General features: G+C 36.2%; 1 protein-coding gene across 3 annotated transcripts in view; it reads left to right on the top strand.

The window, feature by feature from the left end:
- The window catches only part of APOOL (apolipoprotein O like), a 29211-nt gene extending 8064 nt beyond the window's left edge, over positions 1-21147 (top strand). The window contains exons 4-13 of one of the 3 annotated variants that reach the window (XR_007509474.1): positions 677-731; positions 1654-1752; positions 2908-2999; positions 5244-5330; positions 6990-7149; positions 8851-9055; positions 13466-13590; positions 15099-15274; positions 18309-18471; positions 19928-21147. Coding sequence is in view for 1 of the 3 variants with exons in the window: in XM_049827920.1 (XP_049683877.1) it covers positions 677-731; positions 1654-1752; positions 2908-2999; positions 5244-5330; positions 6990-7149; positions 8851-8948 (591 nt within the window). In the remaining 2 variants the exon portion in view is untranslated. Of the gene's footprint in view, positions 1-676; positions 732-1653; positions 1753-2907; positions 3000-5243; positions 5331-6989; positions 7150-8850; positions 11257-13465; positions 13591-15098; positions 15275-18308; positions 18472-19927 lie in introns of those variants that run through there. The other 2 variants (XR_007509475.1, XM_049827920.1) reach the window with 2 other exon arrangements.
- Positions 21148-22201: the final 1054 nt, after the last annotated feature.

Genomic DNA, 22201 nt, shown 5'->3' with positions numbered 1-22201 from the left:
ATTTTGGTGACAAAACTCAAGATGACATTCTTTTTCATTAATCTCCTAAAGAATGTGTATTTACTCAGTTTGCTTAGCTATCTGAGGACAATGATACCAATAATAGGCTAGTAGATTTTTTTTCTGGATAAAGAAAAACTTGTGATTAAATAAATTGACTAATTTGAGGGGAGTAAAGCAAACTAGTTGAGCACACATCTTAAGCCAAATCAGTATTGCTTATCTTTAGCGAAACTGAGCACCATTTTTACAAATTAAAAGGCAAAGTCAGTTTTACTGGGTAAGTCTCTCTAGGGAAGAGGAGATAGTATTTTATAGTTGAATTTTCTTCTGTTCCACAGTTGGCATCCAGATGTTTTGCTACCCTGCAGTTTTGTTCCTGAGATGTCAATTCTGAAAGTGATCTTACTATATTAAAGAGATTTTTTAAAATTAAATATGGATGGAGATTTTGAAAATATAAATATAGTAGTCAGAAAGGGGATGGATCTTAGCACAGCCTCTGCAGAAGTTCATTGATCTGGTTTGTGTGGTTTTAAAGTTACATAATACTTCCTTGTCTGACTGTGCTGAGCCATATGTATCAACCGAGTAGTTTTGTACTGAAAACATCTACTTTTGCAAAGATATGACATTTATTTTGCTGAGGTTTTTTTGTTTTGTTTTGTTTTTGTAGGATGCTTTTGTCTTTGTTAAAAATGGAATAATGGATTCAATTCAATTTGGAAAAGGTAGGTGAGTCAAGTGTTTCTGAATTGAGCATTTTCTGTTGTTTCTCCTTGCAACTTAGAAAGGTGGTTGAAACAGCAAATTCTAGTTAGAGGGGGAAAGGGTGGAAGGGGAGTGCACTGTCATACTTTCCACAAGTAGGGGGGGGGGGGGTGAAACCCCTGGGACCACTGTCAATTCACTGTGGAGTTTCATTTCCATTCTCAAATGAGAGAAATGGCCAATTAAATAGTATTTCTCATTCCTTTGATTTTAGCTTTGTTCTTAAAATCATAGTATCACAAAATCATTGAAGTTGGAATCTCTATAGAGCCACAGATTGTCTAGTCCAGTCACCTGCTTAAAGCAGGTCCAAGGCAGGTTGCTTAGGTCTCTGTCCAGTCAGGTCTTGAACATCTCCAGGGATGGAAATTCTACAACCTGTCTTAATTATAAAAATGGCTTCTTAATTCTAGCACAACTTACAAGCAGGATTTGCATTCAAGCTCAGTATCAGAAACTATATCTACAAGTTATTTTCCTTAAAAATAGTATATTGGGAGATGCCAAAATATGCATTGTCTCATTTAATCTCTATTAACTCACAGTAAAATCAAAAGTTAAAACTATGCTTTCCTTTTCCTTTATTAAGGACTAATATTTTACAAAACATAAAAAAGTACCTAAGGAGAAAAATTGTTAGCTTTGCTGCTGTGTTTTGAGGACTGTGATTCTCGTTCTATCTAACACAGGCTGCAGAGTGTGCACCTGGAAAATAAGGCATCTTCATTCATTAACAAAACAATCCAGTCTTGGACTGTTTTGAGTTTTGGATATTCATAATATTACTTTCATCTTTATTTCTCAAGTGGGAAATAAAATAAAAGGATTAATACTGAATTGCTATGCTTCTTTTTTTCTTCCTTTTTTTTTTTTAATTCTAAGACGCTTATGTTTACCTGAAGAATCCACCACCAGAATTTCTTCCCAAAGTTGGTGTAATTACAATATCGGGCTTAGCTGGTGTAGTGCTGGCAAGAAAAGGTAGGGGGTTTTTCCTTATTTTCATTACTGATGTGTTGAATATGTAGCATGTAGTAATTTTAGTGGTCAAAAGATTTTTCTGAAACATAGGCAAAAACCTATGTAACCAGTATTAAAAAAAAAAAAAATAATCTTTCCTGATAAATTGAAGGGACATTAATAAATATTTCTTTTAAAAGCAGGCTAAGACCTAATAGACAGAGCAGGATTATATAGTAATTTTTAATGGTGGAATCAACAGAAGTTCAAAGGAGGACACTTGTTTTGAGTTTGTTCATTATTGGTTTTCAAAAACAGTGTGCATATGGGAGGAAACTGGAGACAAATTGACAGGTAAGGTTACTGGATATAGCAAAAACTAAGGGAATTTAGAGGAAAGAAGCTAAAGAATGTTGGCATTTGGCTAACAGGTAAAAAAGAATACACATTGAAAGGCATGGTTTCGGCAGCTTTGAAGCCAAAATGGTAATTTAATAGATACAGCTGCCTCTCCTTTCCAGATAAATATTAGAGGGATAATACTTCACCTGCTAGAAAGTATTGTACAGAAAATGTTTATCTGTAACACCTGAGTGTGTGTCTATCTGAATATTCCATAAAGCAAATGGGTGAATCAAAATATCGGCAGATTTATAATAAAAACATTCTTATATGCCTGTTACTTTTATTGGACAGATTTAAAAAAAAAAAAAAAAAAAAAAGACTCAGGCTTGAGAATCTGTCATCAGGGCTCCTTGTCAACAAACAGGAACCTGAGCCTGGCCCAGCCGTTCTCACGTTTGAACAAGGAGGCCCCAGTTTCCTGGCGGCTCCAAATTCTGCCATCTCTGTCCTCAAGGGAGCACGCATGGAGCTAGTAAAGAACCGCAGCAGCTCCTAAGTGACACAGACGTTCTTCTCATTTTTCACAGTACTGGAAAATCTAATTTGGGATTATTTCTCATCCAAGAAACCAATATTCAGAATATCAGTGTCTCCTGCAAACGTGACTGCACTGAAGTGTAATCACACGGTGTATTTTTTCCTCCAGCCGCTATGGGGATAAGTTTGATGTAAACAATGGTTAAGTGTTAAACAATTGCTTTTAATTGATACAACTGCTTAGCCTTACATTTTGTTAGTGTCTAATTATTTGAAATATTTGGCTTTATACAGATTCTAGATTTAAGAAAATTGCTTATCCGTTGGGACTTACTACTTTAGGAATTTCTGTTTGTTACCCAGCTCAATCAGTGGTAATCGCTAAGGTAAGTTTACTTGTCTATTAATATTGAATTAACAATGAATTTAGTCATAGCATTCCCATTTCACTTGAATTAAGTGTCACGGGACTGGGAGTCAGAATTCACATGCATCTTCATTAAAACATATAATCCATCACAGATGTTAATTGCATAACTATAAAAAAATGAATAAACTGTCTGAATTTAAAAATGCAGTTGTATAGCCTCTCAAATTTTAATCCTTATTTCTCAAATAAACGAAGATCATTGCTGAAATAAAAGTAAATAAAAAATAAAGCTTTGCTGAACTTGATAATGTGCAGTTTGAGATACTGTACAACTGCATCTCTTGTTAGAATTTCTTGTTTTCCAGTTACTGTCATCTTGCAGTTATCTGCCTGATTAGAATTTGTCTTAGTTGTTTATGTAGAAAAGGAGAGCTATACTTAATATTTTGCATGCAAGAACTGTTTTCACACAGTACTTTTCTACACAAAAAGTGAATTGAAAAGCAGGATATATAGTCTATATATCTGTTCTGGTTTCAGCTGGGATAGAGTTAATTGTCTTCCTAGTAGCTGGTATAGTGTTATGTTTTTGAGTTCGGTAGGAGAAGAATGTTGATAACACTGATGTTTTCAGTTGTTGCTCAGTAGTGTTTAGTCGAAAGTCAAGGATTTTTCAGCTTCTGATGCCCAGCCAGCAAGAAGGCTGGAGGGACACAAGGAGTTGGGAGGGGACACGGCCAGGACAGCTGACCCAAACTGGCCAAAGGGGTATTCCGTACCGTGTGATGTCACGTCTAGTATATAAACTGGGAGGAGTTGGCCTTAGGGGGACTGCTGCTCGGGAACTAACTGGGCGTTGGTCAGTGGGTGGTGAGCAATTGCATCGTGCATCACTTGTTTTGTACTACTACTGTCATTTTATTATTGTTATTATTATCATTATTAGTTTCTTCCTTTCTGTTCTATTAAACCGTTCTTATCTCAACCCATGAGTTTCACTTTTTTTCTCAATTCTCTCCCGCATCCCACTGGGTGGGGGGGAAGTGGGTGAGCGGCTGCGTGGTGCTTAGTTGCTGGCTGGGGTTAAACTATGACAATATCTCTTCCTTCTCTATAGTTTTCCAGTGTTTCCCTGTTCAGAAAAGCACATACGGCTTCATAAGAATTCTTTGTAGTTCCCTGACGAGCTTTGTATTTATAGTTTCCAAACTGCCCTTCTATGATGAGATAGGAAAATTAGTTTAGTTAGTTGTGTTTCGTTCTAGGACTTGCCAATCCTTAAGTTAAATGATCAGGTTTAAGTTTTGACAGAAAGATTTGTGGGATATTAACCTGAAATCTGATGGAAAAAATTACTATTTAAGCTCTAACTTTCCATCATGATGAATCAGTTGCTATTGTTATTAATTTTAGTGAGGTGGTTTTGTTTGGTATTTTTATACTTCCAGAGTACTTAGGAAGGTACCACAAAGACCTACACTGTGCTTAAAATCTTTGGGCAATCTTATATTGCTAAACTGATATGTTGGTTTTTTTCTTATAGGCAAATCAGTGAGGATTACTGTTTCTCAAGAGGCAGTGGAATTTCTTGGCTTATTATCATAAAACTTAAATGTCAGGGTTGGAAGATGGAGAAATTAATAGGAATGCTACACTGTATGTTATGACCTATCTCAGGAAACTAAATCCTTGTTTCCTATCTACTTAGATTCTGTATCACCTTTTGCACAGTTTTTTGTAGTTGCAACTCTGAAGTATTCTGTTTCTACAGAGCATTTGTAAAGGTACTCCATAGTTACTGCAGTATTATGAAATTACTTTTAAAAAAGAGACTGAAGGATTTGGCCATTTGTAAAGCAAAGCACTGCTCACAAACATGGCCCAGGTCATCTTTTGGGGCTTTTTCCTTTTGTGTTACTGTCTTTGATCATTTCCAACATAGTGAGACAAGTTTGGATCCTTTAAAGCTGCTGCTCCAGTCTGTTGTGCTAACACTGCCAAAACACTGTTTGCTGATCAAGTTTTGATTTCATTTTGAGTAGGTGGATGTAGCATGTGAATGCTACCTGTGGATTTCTAATACCGATTTAAACATTATTTAGGATTTGTTTGATGTAAGAGAAACATGCACCAGATCTTGAAAAGTAGATGATGGGGTCAAGCATGTTCTCATGCAAATAAGATGCATTTCATTTGAATAGTCTGTGTATCTTAGTATTTTTAAAGCTGTTGTTAAATCATGTTTTTTCTAAAAAAATAGGTAACAGGGAAAAAGTTATTTTCTGCAAGCCATCAAATCTATGAAGCTGTGCGATCACTATGGGCAAAAAAGGAAGATGGCATCAAGGTAGGCTTTCTGAAGTAATGACTAACTCGTAAATTCAAAGGGAGAAAAAAGGAAATTAGAAGGCCAAGTACTATTCTGCTGATACTGTTTAAGATTACTAATTGTGTTAAGTGAGGCACAACCCCCTCCCTCTGATATTTTTGTAAGTTCAGTGTTTAATTTATGTCTTATTTGTTATGCCTTTCAGACCAGTCGATCGTGAGATCCCCTATGTAGTCCCAGAATACATGCAAGATGCACAAAAGACTGACTTTCTCTTACAGCTCATTTTTGATCTTGACAAAAATAATCCATTCTGATTCAAGCTTGGCTCCTAAGCAGACCACTGTATTTAAGATAAAGACACACAGAATGACAGTGGGTATGACTAGCTTGGTCTTAAACAGATCCGTGAAAGAAATTCCACAACCCTTCCAGATAGTCTGTTTTAATTACCCTGTGATGTAGATTGTCCATGTCTGGGTGGTTGTTTTTTTTTTCCTTGTCCTGTCCTCATTGCAGCTATAGTGAATACATGGTCAGTAACCTCTTCATATTGACCTATTACATATGGAAAATTTATCATGGTTTTTGACATTATCTTCTCCCTAGTATAATCTTTTCTTATAGAGCAGGCTTTCCAACTCCTACGTAATTCTTGTTCTCCTCTGAGCTTTCTGTAGTTTCTCTCTCTCCTTTCTCTGTTTTTAGGGTTTTGTGTGTGTGGCTTGTGTTGTTTGGGGTTTTTTTAAGTGGTCAAAATAGAACATAGTAAACGAGCTGAGGCCTTGCTAGCCCTAAGTAAAGAGGAATATTAACAGCCTGTAAATTACATATGGAATTTGGGCAAGTACATCCCAGAGTTAAGCCTGGTTTTTCTGCAACCTGAAGGGGTTTTTCTCCAGTGGAAATTATAAACCCTTGACAAAAGTAGTACTTCCCTGAGTAAAATTTCAGCTTTGCACAGTGATTGTTTTGGGGGTTTTTTTTCTCTTTTCAAAAGAAAATTAAAGTTTCCCAGTTATATTAACATTTAGAAGTATTTGCTTTGAATTTATGGTATTCATTTGTATGCAGTCCTCATCTTTTATTTCCACTGAGGAGCACAAATGGAATTCTGAGTTTTGAAAATGAGGTTCAGATAAATGTCATTAAACTGATAGTGAAACAAGAACTGATGTGGTAAAGATGGCTTCTATTAACTTTATTTTCTTATCTGAGTGAAGCCTGTTACCAAACCAGTATACTATTTTTCATTACTAGGGTGTTACCATGATTTATCTTTCCATCTTCTGTTAACTAAGGGTAGTAAGTGTTCTGTAAAAATGAAATACTATTTCAGTCTGAAAATGAACAGTGACTTCCTTGTGAAGTACTTTGAGGGTCTCAGGTAAAAGCACAGTATCACTTAAGTATATACTTGTGACAAAATAAATTTCCTTACATGTGAATTTGAAGTTATTGTATCTGAACTGTGGGGTTCTTTCATGCATTTTATTTTTTCCAGCTGTGTCCCTTGAGTGCAGCTGACTTTAACACTACTAGTTGAATATCATTATATGATGTCATATCTGAAAATAATTTCACAAAAGATAAGCTTTCAGACTTGAAAGGTTTATTTTGCAATAAAGTATTAAGCATATACCCATGTGCATTTTTTTATTAATGTTTGGTTCACAGCTGCAGCAAGAGTCAAAATCAGTTACGCAAGAAGATAAGAAGAAGAAGAAAGAAATTTCTAGTACAAAACCTGAGTCTGCTATTGAGTCAAGATCATTTAACAGAACAGAATCTTCTCCAGTAGAGTCTTGGAGTAATACAGATCCAGTGCCTTCATCAGGTGAGTTAAACATCTAAAGTGTAATCTCAGGGCAACTTGCAAATCCAATTACTTGACTTAATTTTGGAGTTACCCTTGCTTTAAAATGGAGCAGACTGTCATAGCTTATTCTTGAGAATATATTGTACACACTGTCAGTTAATATATACTTCAGAGCCTCGGGGAGGTGATAATTTTCTCACTGTGGACCCTGTCACAGTATCAGAATTCTTATATATTTGTTGTTCTCTCTCAATAATGTTTTCTTTCATTCCATATGGTGTGGACCATATCCCATATTGTTAGCAGTGAGATTATATCATCAAGTACTTCTGTTAAATGCCTACTTTAAATTACCCTTCTGCTGTTGGAATACTATAAGTGTAATTTAAAGGATTACTGCTGGATTTTTGTGAAAACAGCTAATTTGAATTACTGTTCATTTCTCTGTACAGGTTCTGTATCTTCAGATATTGTTAAAAGAGGAATGTGTAATTGACAAATGAAGCACTGGATTTTATTTTGCTAGTTTTTTTGCAGTGGTACTCTTTGTGCTTCTTAAGTGGTTGAGCTAGTCGACTAGATCATGTAGCAGCATATTTAACATACAAATATTTTGATAGGCCAATTGCTAAGAGCAATAGTAGAATTACCTGTTAAATAAGAAATAAATTTGTTTTAAAATATTGTTACCATTGTAGGGGCAGTTTTCAGATTTTACTCGTCACTTAAACTTGCTTGCTTCTTTTTATTGTGTTCTTTACCAGAATATCTTTTTTTTTTCTGGAAAGTAAGCAGAACATATTTGAATGGGTTTTAATTTTTTTTTTTCCTTTATTTTCACTATAATACACATTCACACCTTCCTTTGCTTTGCACCTGTATTTTTTCTGATTTAGTTTGTGGAATGCTTTGATCTGTTTTTACATACGCTCAGGCCAGACTGTCTTTAATGGTCTTATATATCTTCTGTCTTTGCTTTCGTGGTTGGAATTAGTTCATGTCCCTAACACAGCCAAAAATATCCATGCCCTAAATTAATCTGTGTTTTCAGAGATGTTTATTTTCACTAGTCCAAAAGGGACAAAGCTTTCAGGAGAACATAGCACCCTTTGTTAAACCAACTGATGTAGCTGGAAAAGAAGCAGACTAGTAATCAGAGGCACAGTCCTAAAAAACCTGCCTTTATATTCTCTTTGAACCTCTGGAATTACAGTATCATTAAAGTGTGAGGGCTCAACATTTTAGTAAATTTAATTCATTGTTTTTGAAAGTCATGAAGTGAAACTATGTAAGAGTATGTGTCTTAATTTGGATTTCCTACCATCTGGCAGCAGCTTCAGGGAAGATACTGATGCAGTTGGTTTGGGGAGACAGCTGTGCTCCTGGGAGCAGTGGGGGAAGAAGGACCCAAAGGTCCCAAACTTTCCCTTCCTTTCCATGTGTAGGGCAAAGCATCACTGTTTCTTCTCTCACTCTGCTGTGTTCAGGAAGTATTATAGAGTTGGAGGAAGACCTGCTCTCCATCCACTGCTGTAAGCTAATAATTACAACATGCCTTCATCGTCCTGTATCACTTACACAGTTTGAACTAGAACATATGTATTTTGATCTTTTGTGTTTGGTAATACAGTAATTCTTAAAATGTGTCAATATGCTTTTTTTTTCTACAGCTCAAATGTGTATTTTTTTTTAATTAAACTACTTTAATATCTCCCACAGGAACAGTGAAGAAACCAAAATTTAAGCCTGATCCAAAACTTATGGACCATGGTCAGTCCAGCCCAGAAGATGTGGATATGTACAGTACTAGAAGCTAAGACAAATCTGCTTACAAATCTTTACAAAGTATTACAGATGGGGGCAGGGGGAAGAAGGGAAGGAATAATCCTTACAATACATACTCCATGACGTATAATTTAATCAGGTATTTTCTTATATCCCAGTTTGTATTACTGACTTAGATGATTCTGTTCAGTGAATATTTCGTTTGTCACTACTTGGAAGTAGTGAGAATTCACTTATTGTCAGTGTCATTAGCGAGACACTGAGAAAATGAGGTTTGTCAGTGTCTTCTCACAATGAGGTTTCTCTGTGCCAAGCTTGTTAATAAATGTCACTTTACAAAGGAAATTTGAAAATGTAAACATATCTCTATACTTCAGTTCAGATGTTCATTGATCTAAAAGAACAATGTGATGGGTGGGGTTGGCAGAGGCTTCTTTGTCTTTTTTCTTTCAGCTCTGGACTGAAGTGCAACTTCTTATTGGTCTGAGTACCTTTAAAAAGTCAGTTGTTAACATGATACGAATAGCGTTATCTTTAATGCTTCTATAAAAAAGTCACCTTTTTTTTCATCGCAAAGTCATTCGTTTGCCTCTTTCACAAAGGTGAATGGAAACAACTTGTCCTGCGTACTTCTTGTGTCTTTAAATATTATTTAAGTTGGGGAAAAACCACACAACTGACTTCTAAAACGTCCTTTATAGACTCTGCATTAGTTTTCGTGTACTTCTAATACTTTGAAGAACTGTATGCTTATTGCTTAATCCACGAAACTGATACTGTTTGAATTTATGTAGAATGCATTAGCAATGTTTAGGAAGATGGAAACCTTCTGTACTTTTGAGGTTTAAAGTGTTGACAAGTAATAGGCAGAAGTAATAGGCAGCCAACTTTTCTTCGCAGAAGTTTGTATGCAATACCCATTGATCTTGGTAGGATTTCTGTGAAATTCTGTCTTTTTTTCATAAGAATGAAATCAGAAATTGATTAAGTTTCCTAGGATGAAACTTTCAAACGCTGCTTTTATCATTGTTTGAATCACTATACTTCTGTTCATCCTCCATTTCTCTTCAAAACACTCTTCTAAGTGTTGGAATAGATCTGGTGGTCTTCGAAGTGCAACTCATTATCAGTACACGGTGATAATCAGCCTGCTGCCTAGAGGTAATCTCATCTGCATCTGCTGTGGCACTTTCCTAGTACCCAGACTGCAAAAGGACATTGTGCTGGTAGTTTGTCCTTTGATCTGTTGAATTCAGTTACCTTTCAATTAATGAAAGTATGTGCTTTGTAGTAAAGTTGAGATGGGGAAGCAAGAACAAATTATACAAACAGGTAGTTTGGTTGGAAGACTTAAACCTGAAAAGAAATGCTGCTTCCTATTAATGTATTCTCAGCATGGGGATGTGAAGGGATATTTACTCCTGTTCTCCATAAGAAGAGATTCGTAACCTGATTCCTTCTTCTAAGGCTGCTGATGCAAAGGCAAATGACTAGTGAAATACAGGCAAACAGTATTTCTAGTGTCACTGTGGGGCTAGCAGAAGTTGTGAGGAGATACTGCACTATGGAATGTGCACAAGGCACAAATGATGAATGAGCAAAAGAATAAGTAAAGCTTTTATGATAGTTCCGAAACAGATAAGTATTGATATTTTGGAATCTAAATTTCAGGCAAACTGTTGGAGTTTGTTATACAGAGTCCAATGGAAGGTGAAGTCAGTAAATGTGAAGTTTAAAGAAGAAGAATTCTATTAGTTAAACTTGCTTGGGACAGCTGACTTGGAATTTAATGTGTTTTGTTTCTTTAATCATCTCTGAAGGCCCAGGAAGCTGTCAGAATTCAGGCAGCAATCAGAGGATATTAAAACAATCTTCACAGAGCTCCTGGACAAAACACATTTAGTGTTCCATCACAGAGAGAGGAGTAGAAAAATTAGATCGCTGGGCTTCATATACCATTTCCAGGGAAACAGATGAAGACATAAAGCAGGAAGTGAAAATGGTGAAGGAATAATCGTTTTCAAGTGCAAGACTGGGTGGCAGAAATTGTATTATCTATCTCCCTTTGATCAGATTCTGGATAAAAAATATAAAGGAAAAACCATCTGCTCTACTTCCTAGATTCTCTTTAAATTCTGACTTTTATGTCTTTTGAATGATAAGCTACCACAAGTCAGCAAGAAAGGTAAGATGATGCAGGTTTGCATGGATTTTGTAGGGATTTACTGTGGTGACATTTTTTAGTACATGGTGGAAAACTATGCACAGGAATTAGTCTTCTGGGAGCAGGGAGAGAAGCTGCCTTGGATAGTGTTGTGGTTTAACCTCAGCTGGCAACTAGAGCACAACACAGCTGCTCACCAGCCCCTCCGCCCCCCCCTCCACTGTGGGAGGGGGAAGAGAATTGGGGAAAAAAAGTAAAACTTGTTAAGGAACAAGCATATCTGCACTTTCCAGACAAGAGTAGGCCTTAATGTCCTCTATCTACAGTGCCAAAAGCTAGTCTAGTCCTTTCCAAACTTTAAGGGCGTTACCACTCAATCTCTTGATAGAAATGAAAGTGTCTGGTCTGCAAAAGGTACGTTGGACTCCTTGGTGGTTAGGAAGTCAAGAATTAGATGTTTCATGCAAGCAGTTCGTATCACAACCCCTGATTTTACAAGAAGTTCATGCTGTAAATGGACATGATACAGAAAGCTTTCCTTAGGCTGTATTTCGGTCTCAAATTACTCATTGGGGCAAAATTGTAATAGAACTATACCTCAGAGTTAAATTGTTATTCAGAAGTCTTAGATACATTTTCTGGGACATAATTTAAAATTATTGCTCCTACCCACTTTGATGAATGAACAGGATGAGGAATACAGTTCTAGAGTTCATAAAATGGTATCCCTGTACTGTGTTATTTCTTCTTGGTGGATGAGAGGAGTGAGCCAGCACAGGTTTATTCCAGTACAGGGTTTGCCTACTGCTGTCACTTCTTAGTTTAGTTTTTTCGTCGGTTGAGATTTCTCTTTCTCCTTCTCTCCAAGACAGAGTAGGGTTTTTTTAGTTTGTTTTCTATCGACAGTTTTTGTTTAGTATCCCCACACACTTGAAAAGCTGGGACTAAAATCGGAGGCTTGAGGTTTGGCACTGAAACAGATACAGCTAAAGGTGACTGTTTCCCTATCTGCAGCCAAAGAAAATAGGACAAAAAAGTATGAAAACTTTTATATCCTGTCCTGGTATGTTCTTTGCTTTCAGAAAGACCATAATCAATCTCTCAGTATTTCTTTGTCCTGGAGCATAGATTTATTAGTAGCGGGAAGGAATTTTTTAGTAAAACCTGGAATCTGATATATTATAATAGTTCTTTGCTAACATAAATTTCTATAAGTCAGTCATTGTCTTGTCCACCTGTGTGAGACACATGGTGAGAGAAATTTCTAGAGGTACCAAAAAAGATGCAGGTTATTAGAGAGAAGTTTGGAATGTATTTGCTGAAATGAAGATAGCCCAGATCACATTACTAATCTGCTCTCATACAAATATTGGAATGGTGACTGTGAATCTTTATTACTCAGCTGCCATTTTGTGACGTGTTTCTCTGTCAAATCTAAAAAGGTGCCTGCCCTCTTCAGTTCAGACACCTGAACCTCCACATTTTATATAATATTCTACAGATGGCTTGTTCTATTCTAGATAACTACAAGGAACTGTAGCCACATCTCTGTATTAATAATTTATAGTAAAGGTGCTATGCAATGGCTTTAAAAAAGAAAATTCAAATCTATGTTATGCCATACTTGCGAGTCCTCATTGTAAATATATGTGCCTGACTTGATCTCTTGAAGATTTCAGACCTAGTATGCAAACCTGTTAAACAATGAAAAATTAACATAAGTACACAGGAAGAATTGCATTGCAAGACATGGTTTTATTAATTTATAGTGAAACACTTTGAAATGCCTCTCAAATGTATCATTAATAGTCACTTAAAGTTTCTTTCATAATGCAATAATACAGTAACATAATAAAAGTAAGAATGTATGCTGTAATTTTTATATGATGTAAGTTATATATTTGTGAAAAATCTAATGTCTTAAAGAACTGGGTCACATGATATTTTATAATATAGAAATAGTTATAATTTAATGCATGTTTTTTATTTATGATTGATTGTATTTGATATATAGAGATTTGGAACTTGTTGATACTAATTTTTTATTTGCATAAAACTGATTGTGATACTTTATTTTGTCATATTGTTGTGAAGCACCTGAAAATAAAGGGTGATAAGATACTTTGAAAAATTAAGTTTAACTTTTGTATGTTGTCTCATACAAAATATTTTGTTTGAAAAGTTAATTGGTAAACATGACTAAGTCACACCTGTTTCACTAATATTGGGGAAAAAACTTCATCCCTGAAGTACTGAAACATACGTTCCCAGAAGAAATCACTGAAGTAACGTGCAGGACATATTAATGCTTGGCATTCCACTGTTTATGCATCTTAAATTTTGAGAAGTGCTTCCATTTTCATTTCTTGGTAATTTCTTTTAAAGGATGCTGTAGCTCAGAACTTGGAAAATGGCTTTTATCCGTACTGGAGGAATGACACACATTGTTAAAAGAATGAGGCAGATAGCAAATATGTTTACCTCAGTATGACTTCATGATAATCTTCCAGGTAAAGTAATTTGCCAATCCAAGGGTCATAAATAATGTAATACCTGGTGTAACCTACAGTGTAACTACTTGAAAGAAGAGAAATTGTGTGAATAAGTAATGTGGCTATTGTAATGGCGGATTATCGTTATGATTCTTGAATAAGTTAAGAAATATTGTAAAGATTTTTTTAATGCATCAGTATAGTTATCTTTTAGTGAAAGTTTGGAGTATTTCTGAATTGCATTCAAATACAGAAAATGTGTTTTAAATCTAAAAAAAAAAGTGGGGTCCTACAAAGCCTATACTTTTTAAAAAGGGAGCATTAGTTTGCCCTAGATTGTGTGTAGTTTTTATTTTAAATTGCAGGGATTCTAAGAAGCAAAGCTCAGATATGTGCTGATGGTAAGCTACAGTCAAGAAAGAGTGTAACTGAAACGATTGTAGAAGCTATCATATTATTTATATTACCACAGTATTGCTGTGCTTGTCTTGTAGACCAGAGCAAGTGTACAAACCAAAATGAAATGCTAAGGAGAAGAAAATCTAAAAGTTGGAAAAATCTTGTCATTACAATAAGTTTTTATTTGAAGAGGCTTCTTTACATTTTAAAGTCTAATGTCCAAATCTATTTTGTGTTGCAAAAAAAATGAGTCTATCGGTACATATAAACACATTGTAGGAGGAGAAGAGAAAGAAGAGGGAAATGGAAGTTTTATCGCTGACTCAAAAGTGGTGAAAGGGACATGCGTTCGGGAGTTCTGAGTTTACTGTGGGGCAGAGTCAGAACACCATTATTCAAGGTACAATTAGTTTGCCCTTTCATTTACGCGCTATAGGAGATAGCTTTTACTGAAACAACTGAAATAAACTCATGTGTTTCCCTTGCTGTGATCAGGTAATGGGTCTAAACTGAGTCTGTCATGGTTTAAGTGTTGGTAATTTTTTTGTGCTTTATTTGTAGCAGTCCTAATATCAATATTTGAGAAATACGTAGCTTGCTTTCTGTTTGCACCTCCCTCAGAACCTCTGCAACATAAGGGTAGTAGAAAGTGTTCTCCAAAGCCACCTTGAAGCAGATCTGAAATAAATTAAGATTAAAGATAATGAGCAGTTGACCAGCTTCCACTATTAATTTTCATCAGTAACTTTGCTTTAGTTATAGCTCTCTCTTTGAGGAAATAAAATTAGTCTAGGTGTAGTCTAACTAGACTGTAGTTGTAGAATGTATAACTTTGCACTTGATTTTGCTGTGTTCCAGAAACTAAGACAGTAAGAGAAAGAAATGGGTATGCTGTGAAATATAAAGCTAACAGCTGTTTAGGCCTATTGGCATTAGTTTTATTTGTTGTTACCCAAGTAGGCACTAAAAAGAGAAACCTGCTGATGGCCTCTGCAGCCTTTCCGTGGGCCATGCCAACAATGTAACAAAGTCAATAATTGGGTTTTGTATCCACTTCGTTAAAACAGCTCACCCAAGTAAAACTGCAAGTTACATTTTTGCATCTTTGTCTTAATCAAATTTAAAAGCCCTAGGTAAAGGTGTTTGTTTATCACACCACCTGAAGTATGGGCACTCAGCAGCTGAGAGCTGGAACCGGAGGGGAAATTCCCAGTCAACTAGAAGAACAAAGCATGTGTATGAAGTGGTACTTCACGCTTCTGCCTTACATCTGAAGAAGGATCATGCAATTACCTTTACTGAGGTATATGTTGATTTCTCTGTTCTTGTTTACTGTGATTCTGGGATCTGTTGTAAAGCAATCTTCTGGCAGGGCTGACAATCAGTCTTATCCCCTGCTGTAAAATTAAGTGCTGTTGGGCTTTCAGCCAAAGCAGTATTCTTTCAAGAATTTGCTAGGCATTGATTTTTGGAGATCATTATTTATCCTTTAAAAAGTAAAGGATGAAGTTTACCTTTAGCTGTTAATGTAACTGTGTTTGGCATGTTTTCATAAGCAGCTAGTGTCTGTCAAATGAAGAAACCCATGTTGGGACTTTAACAGTTATGGAGAAATTTCAAGGGCACCATCCTAAAAACCAATGCTTGTGCTAACTTAAAAATCAACACAGTTATCTTTCACCAACTTTGGGTGTATCCCCATTTCTTCCTGTAAGATTCTTCAGGATGACAAATCATTTGCGTAGAGGCCATCACATATTCAGGATCTTGTTGTGCAGGGAATGTTGAGAATTTTTGAAGACTTTTTAAATAATAAAAAGGCAAGATGACAGTTTGGGAGTGTGCTAAGATGTCAGTTTTTGTTGCCATTCATCCTTGCCAGAGGGGTATTTTCTGTTCTTTTCTCAGGAAGGAAACACGATTGCAAAAGAGAAAGGTTAACCAACAAAACTTAATGGTAGGGGCATACGATTACAGGATTCCTTCTTAGCTCCTGTCTAATACCTGTTAGTTAGCTTCAGGACCAGTGTGCCCTGCACACCTTTCCGAGGCTACATTCAGTCTCAAAGGGATGGAGAAATCCTTCTTTCTCTTTCTGTCTTTTGTAACTTGCCTGGGGCTGATGGTCAGAGTACACCTAGCAGCTGAGGCTACTTGCCCCACCCAGAGTCTTCTGAGTTTGTATTCCTCCTGTGCCCTACAACCTTCCTCCTAGGATTACAGGCTTCCTGCTCATCAGACTGTATTTAAGACTGTTAAAACACTTTAAAAACTAAGTGTTCATTTCACAGTATGCCTTACCAAACTCCTGATGTCTAGCTTATTCATGGCTTTATAGAAATTGCCCAGGAAATAAATAATAGAAAATATTTTAATAATAAAAGAGATTAAATAATGGAGATTTGGAGTTCAGCACCTTGTTCAGATCTCCATTTCTTCCTCCTACTCTCTTCTCCCTTAGTCCCACAGTTTCTGAAGTCATTGGCGTGGAGGAATAGGCTTGTCTCACCACTTACAAAAAATAATGGTTGTGTAAGGAGTAGAAAAGTAGCAGGAGTTTCCTCTGTGGGAGTTAGATAAACGGAGAAATACTGTGATGCCAGTCATCTGCAGGTAAACTTGCATAGATGCTTTTATATTGGAAAAGCAATTCAGCAATGTGAGTATAAAATTGAGTACTGTGTGGGAGGTCTTGAGGGCAGATCAGCTCTGAAACTGCATAAACAAACATTTTTGGGGAAAAAAAAAAGCCCTAACAAATACATCTCTTCCAGCCCAGAAGAGAGGAAGAACAGCAAAGAAATGCTGCTGTCATGGCACTTGCTGTTTTGTGTTTCCTGTCTGTTCATCTAAGACTGTAACATTAGTGTGCACATTCCTTTTGTGTGGGTTTTCCTCATGTTTGGTGCTACTTTAGAGCTATTGCAAATGGGTAAAGGATATAGAGTAATTGGAGAAATAAATTCCTCCCTAGCTGTATTTGTTAAACTCTTCCTTCCCTGGAGGAGTTTTGCACTCAGGGTAGATGTATTTAATTTGTAAAATGAAGTAGTTATTGTACGCTTTTGCTGTTACTTATTTTGCATTCATCGGTAATGTTTATAATGGAATAAGGGTGTTTTCTCAATTTTTCTCCTCTTTTTTTTTTTTTCTTCTTTGACCAAAACAACACTAAGTAATACTTCAAAGGGGTTAACTTTGATTAATTGAGGCAATCAGTGGGCTGTTGATATAATCCTCTGACACCAATGGTGTGCATTTGGAATCTTTCCTGTGCAATAAGGTTTCTAGTATGAACTATCACAAATAACTTAATTAGCTATCACTGCTCTATATTGTAATTGATAATGCTTGCTAAGATAAGTTTGAGTAAAGCAGGTTTTAAATCAATCATTCTTGATTGAACCAAGGTCAAAATAACACCTCAGCACAATGTGGTGAGTTTAAGTTACAAACCCCTTTACTGTGGACTTGGATCTCTGCATGTAGTACATCAGTGGGAAGAACTTCCAAGGAGAGGGATAGGAGAATCCCTTTACAATTTCATCTTTCTCAAGTCCCAGGGAAACAGAATAGCCAGTGTTGATGCAAAAACCAGCTGTTGCTACAAAGTGGGACAGTTTCTCTACTATTATACAAAATTACACAGAAATACTCTATTCACAGTCTACATACGACTACATAGTCGGTGATCTAGAACTTGCGTATAGGCATCACGTATAAATAGTAGTGCTGTCAACTAAAAACCAAAATAGCATAGAAGTGTGCTTAACTACTTTTAAGTATGCAGTTCAGTTCTAACGCCAAAGATTTGCATCACTGGATTGTGTTTGTTTATAATATGCAAGCTGTATGTGGAGCTGTAGAAACCAAAGTTTAAAAAATGCGGTGTAGGTCGACAAAACGGTCTTTATCCTGCCAGCTGAGTACAATTCCTTGCGTTACATACTCTGCTGTTTTTCTCTATTTTTTCCATTCAAAAGTCTCAAACTAATAGAGCTTTCGTTACCTTTTTAGAAGATTGTTGCAAGTGATAGGTCAGAAAATCATGGGTTTCAGAGGTAAGAAGAGTTTAATTACTGTGAACATCAGGAGATTTCCTGGTTTTTAATTTAGCCATCTCAATTCATTCCAGTATTTACACATTACAAACAGCATTTTATGGGTTGAGATAAAAGTTTTTGTATTTAAGAGATCACCGAGACACAGCTTTCTAATATAGATAGGGGAAGGCTGCATTAAAGAGTAGTTTGAGAGAGTTTAGGATGACATTTGAAGCATATGTTTACATTTTTGATAGCTGTCTACATTTTACGTGCTTGTTTTCCCTGATACAGTTACTTGCACTTGGATTCTTGGCACTTCTGGAAGAAAAAAAAAAAAGATCTTGAGAAGATTAAAAGTATTGCAGATCACAGAGAGGAGGACAGTCAAGGAGGAAAGGTGGGAAACAACAGTGTGAGGGACTCATGGAGGAAACGGATACCAACTTTTACTGGGGTAGGTGAAAAGGGGAAATAAATTGACACTATGAAAAGCAGCCTTGGATTGCTGTGTGTGAGCTGTGAGTGCATCTTACATTCCTAACTAACATTGTGGATTGTTTTAATAGTATAAACGACAACAAAATACTTCATCAGTAGCTGGGCTAGCTGCTCACTTTGGTAATGGTGAACACGGAAGATTCTAGTAAGCCTTTAAAAAGTGATTTAGGGAAGGCAATATCATGGGAGAAGATGTCACATTCCTGCCTAGGATGTCTTCTTCCCTGTCATTCTTTGATGAGACACAGAAATTCAAGACAGCCCTGAGGTGTTACTGGGCAAATTTGAAAACAGCTTGTGATCCAAACATCAAAGCCAGGCTTGGAAGAAAATGCTGTCAGCAAAGACTCAGAAATTTCCTGGTAGAAAGATAAACCTCTGGGATGTCACTTGGGATATTGACTTTCTCATTCCCTTCTCATTTTCACCTCATGATGTAGGGAAGAAAATGACCAGCAAGCACAGTTTAATATCTTCTCTGAAGTGTAGTCTAATAAAGCAATCCTTCTTTCTTAGTCTTCAAAATATGTTTGTGCGTGTTTTCCTATCTGGCTGGTTTTACATGGGGAGAATTCATCTCCCCATTTTATGCAGTCAGATTTTTACCTTCTATCCTTTCTCTTTCTACATGGATATATATAGAAGCTATACTCTTTAAATGAAACTTGGAGAATTGTTTTTTTTGCCTATCAAAGCTTCTCCATCTGGTTCTGATCATTTCTTCCCTACCTGCCTTAGAGAATTTTTTATTTAAAAAAAAAAAATCTGAAAGAGAACTACAACTTTCATTTGTGTTATGTTTAGATATCACAAATTAAATGGCGCTGAGTTGGGTCAGTAGCAAAATTTTAATAAGAATTATCATTAAGTTGCAAGTAGTGGTCTTGATATAGTCAACACTATGATTAGAAATACTTATTTCTCCTAGTTATGAACAAATGTTCTGGCTTGGTGCTAGAATATACTGAACGCCTTGTCCTGCTTGATACAAGGCTCCACTTAGCTTTTAACTTACGAATTACCTTCTCCAAAAATAGTAAGGTATATTCATTAAAGTGGGTATTTAGATCTTTTGCCTTTAAATTTTTTTTTTAAATCTAGGGGGGAAAAACCCCATGCTATGAAGTAAGTTTTTGTTTCAGTTACAGCGGTAGTAAATTGAGCTGTTATGATTGGGACCAGAATCTGGTGCAATTATTTGTGGGGAACAGGCATCTTTTTACCTTTATATATGCAGATAAAAATATCTAAATAAAGCTGCAGTTTGGACTGAAATGAATCTCAGTGTAATCCCACATTTGCAAAAAGAAAACAGGTTCAGAGAAGTTGGGACAGTGTAAGAATTACTTTTTTGGTATTACTTATTTTTAATTCAAAATAATGTTGCTAAAAATTAACGTTTTCATTTGCAGATGTGGACATTTCATTTCAGAGTGGACTGGAAGGAGTATTGATACATGGGCCCCAAATGTAACCACCATTGGAACACTCTAGATTTGATTTTAGTAACTATTCTTCCTGCAGTAGCACTGGTTATCATAGTTGTTGTAATATTTTACTGCATCTACTATTGTAAAAGTGAAAAAGCTGGGTAAGTTACTCTGGATGCAGTTAAAAAGTTTTTTATAATCAAAATGGAAGGAAAGCAAAAGAAATCTGGTATTCTGATTATTTTTTAACCTCTGGATATTTAAATCAACAAGCTTCCCATATAGCATCCTCTGCCAAACTACTGTTTACACAATTTAAAACTAAATCAAAGCATCTTACCAGAGCACTTAACAGCTTTTTACTGCTGCCTGTGGAACTTCACTCTTAAGTCATTGCTTGTCTTCTTTAGGGGTAACCAGGCAAGCTTTAAAGATTGATAAGTACATTTACTACTTTAACTCTAGACTACCAAATCTGTCTTGCTGATTTATTTGCTATTAAGGGTTGGCTTGCTTTCCACAAGTTTAAAAAGAAAAAAAAAGAAATAAGACCAATAAACTGTCAAGAGTCTTGGCAATTAAACACTATGTCTCCCATTCTTTGGTGCTAGGCATTGGCAATTTGAGCTGGTTTTTTGCTTTCAACATTTTATCTTTTTTTTTTTTTTTTTTTTTATGATACCTGTCCCAAGTACATAGACAATATGGTTTTTTTCTTCTTTCATTGAGGCCCATTAGTGTGTATCACTGGTACATCCTCTGTCATAGAAAAATTGTATGATATGGCTGTTGAACCAATCTGCAAGTACAAAAGGATTTGTCAAAACTATTGCTAATGCTCTAAATTCATGTTGTTCCCCCAACCAGGAACCAGACAAAGCCTCCATACCGTGAAACACAACATAACCTCGCATTTACTGCTGAAATGACTGGTAACTTGGGACACATTTATCAGTAGTCGCCAAGGGTAAGAGATGTTGGCATCTGAGACATATCACGTGTTCCTAATTCTAGTGGAAGTCAGACATGATTTTGTGATTCAACAGAATGGTATACAAATAGCAAAAAAAAGCTCATCTGGTAAAATTAAAGGTAATCTGAGTTTAAAATCTTCTTTTTGCCCAGTATTTGATTTCCAGGATCATCTAAATGCATGTGAGAAGGTGAAACTCTCCATCAAGGATGAAGTGAATCTAATTTGTATAGGAGAAAACAAAGAACTAGGGTTATTTTAAAAGGATGTTCAAATATTTATTTTTAGGCCAGTTAGAAGACCAACAATAAGAAGAGAGGTAATTTGGATATGAGCTCAAGCCATATGCTACAGCCTCTTCCCTTGTATCATCACTGTGCTGTTCCAGCTGCTGGGTGAGCTAGTTTCAGCCTGATCAGCTCATCAACTAGGTCGCTGAATGCTATTACTGGTACTAGTGCCTGTGCCAGGAAAGGGATGGGAGTACGTAGCCAGAGGGCAAGAGTTTGCTACGCTGTTCAGACTTCAACCAATTTCAGCTTCGGAAGAGCCCTGCCTACAGTTTCATTTGACTGTTTATTTGTTATACTTCACCAGAGGAAGGGTTGGCTATTTGTCTTGAAGATTTTTTGCTTGTATGAGGGTTTTCAGCAAAGTTCCAGGAGGATTTGTGTAGTGTTCATGTAAGAACAGGTAAAAGGTAGCGCTAGTAAGGTGTCATGTTTTGCTGATGATACCGTAGTACTTGGACTAGTCAAAAATAAGCCTTACTATGAGGAAGTACAGAAGGAGGATATTGCAATGATTGACTGGACAAGAAAATGACAAATGAAACGTATTGTTTATAAATGCAAACTAATGCATGTAGAAAAGAAGTTTTAACTTTGTGTACCTGCCAGTCATCTCTAAATGAAAAATTAGAACTCGGAAGGGGTGTATGGAGTATTGTTCTCTGAAGAAGTTTGTTTTGCTAGGGATTTTTGGGAGAAACTGAAAACAATACGAGGAACATTGTAATTGTGGCTACATTTTGACTACTGAAAATAATTTTGAGCACCCACCTCAGTGAGCAATGTAGTACATCTAGAATTTCAGGGTCATCAGTAGTGATTTCTGCATGAGGAAAGGTTGTGTGAGAAATTACTGTTCCCTGCTTTTAATGTAAGAACTAGGCAATGTCAAATAAAATCAGGCAGAAGTTTTAAACAAACAAACAGTGCTTCTTGATAAAGTGCATAATCCAGCAGTATGTGCTGACAGTGTAATTTAGCTTTTAGAAAGTA

This window comes from Accipiter gentilis, chromosome 24, assembly GCF_929443795.1.
Source record: "Accipiter gentilis chromosome 24, bAccGen1.1, whole genome shotgun sequence".
Classification (NCBI taxonomy): Eukaryota; Metazoa; Chordata; class Aves; order Accipitriformes; family Accipitridae; genus Astur; species Astur gentilis.
The sequence above is the reverse complement of the archived record's forward strand: the minus strand, read 5'-3'. Positions and strand labels throughout refer to the sequence as shown.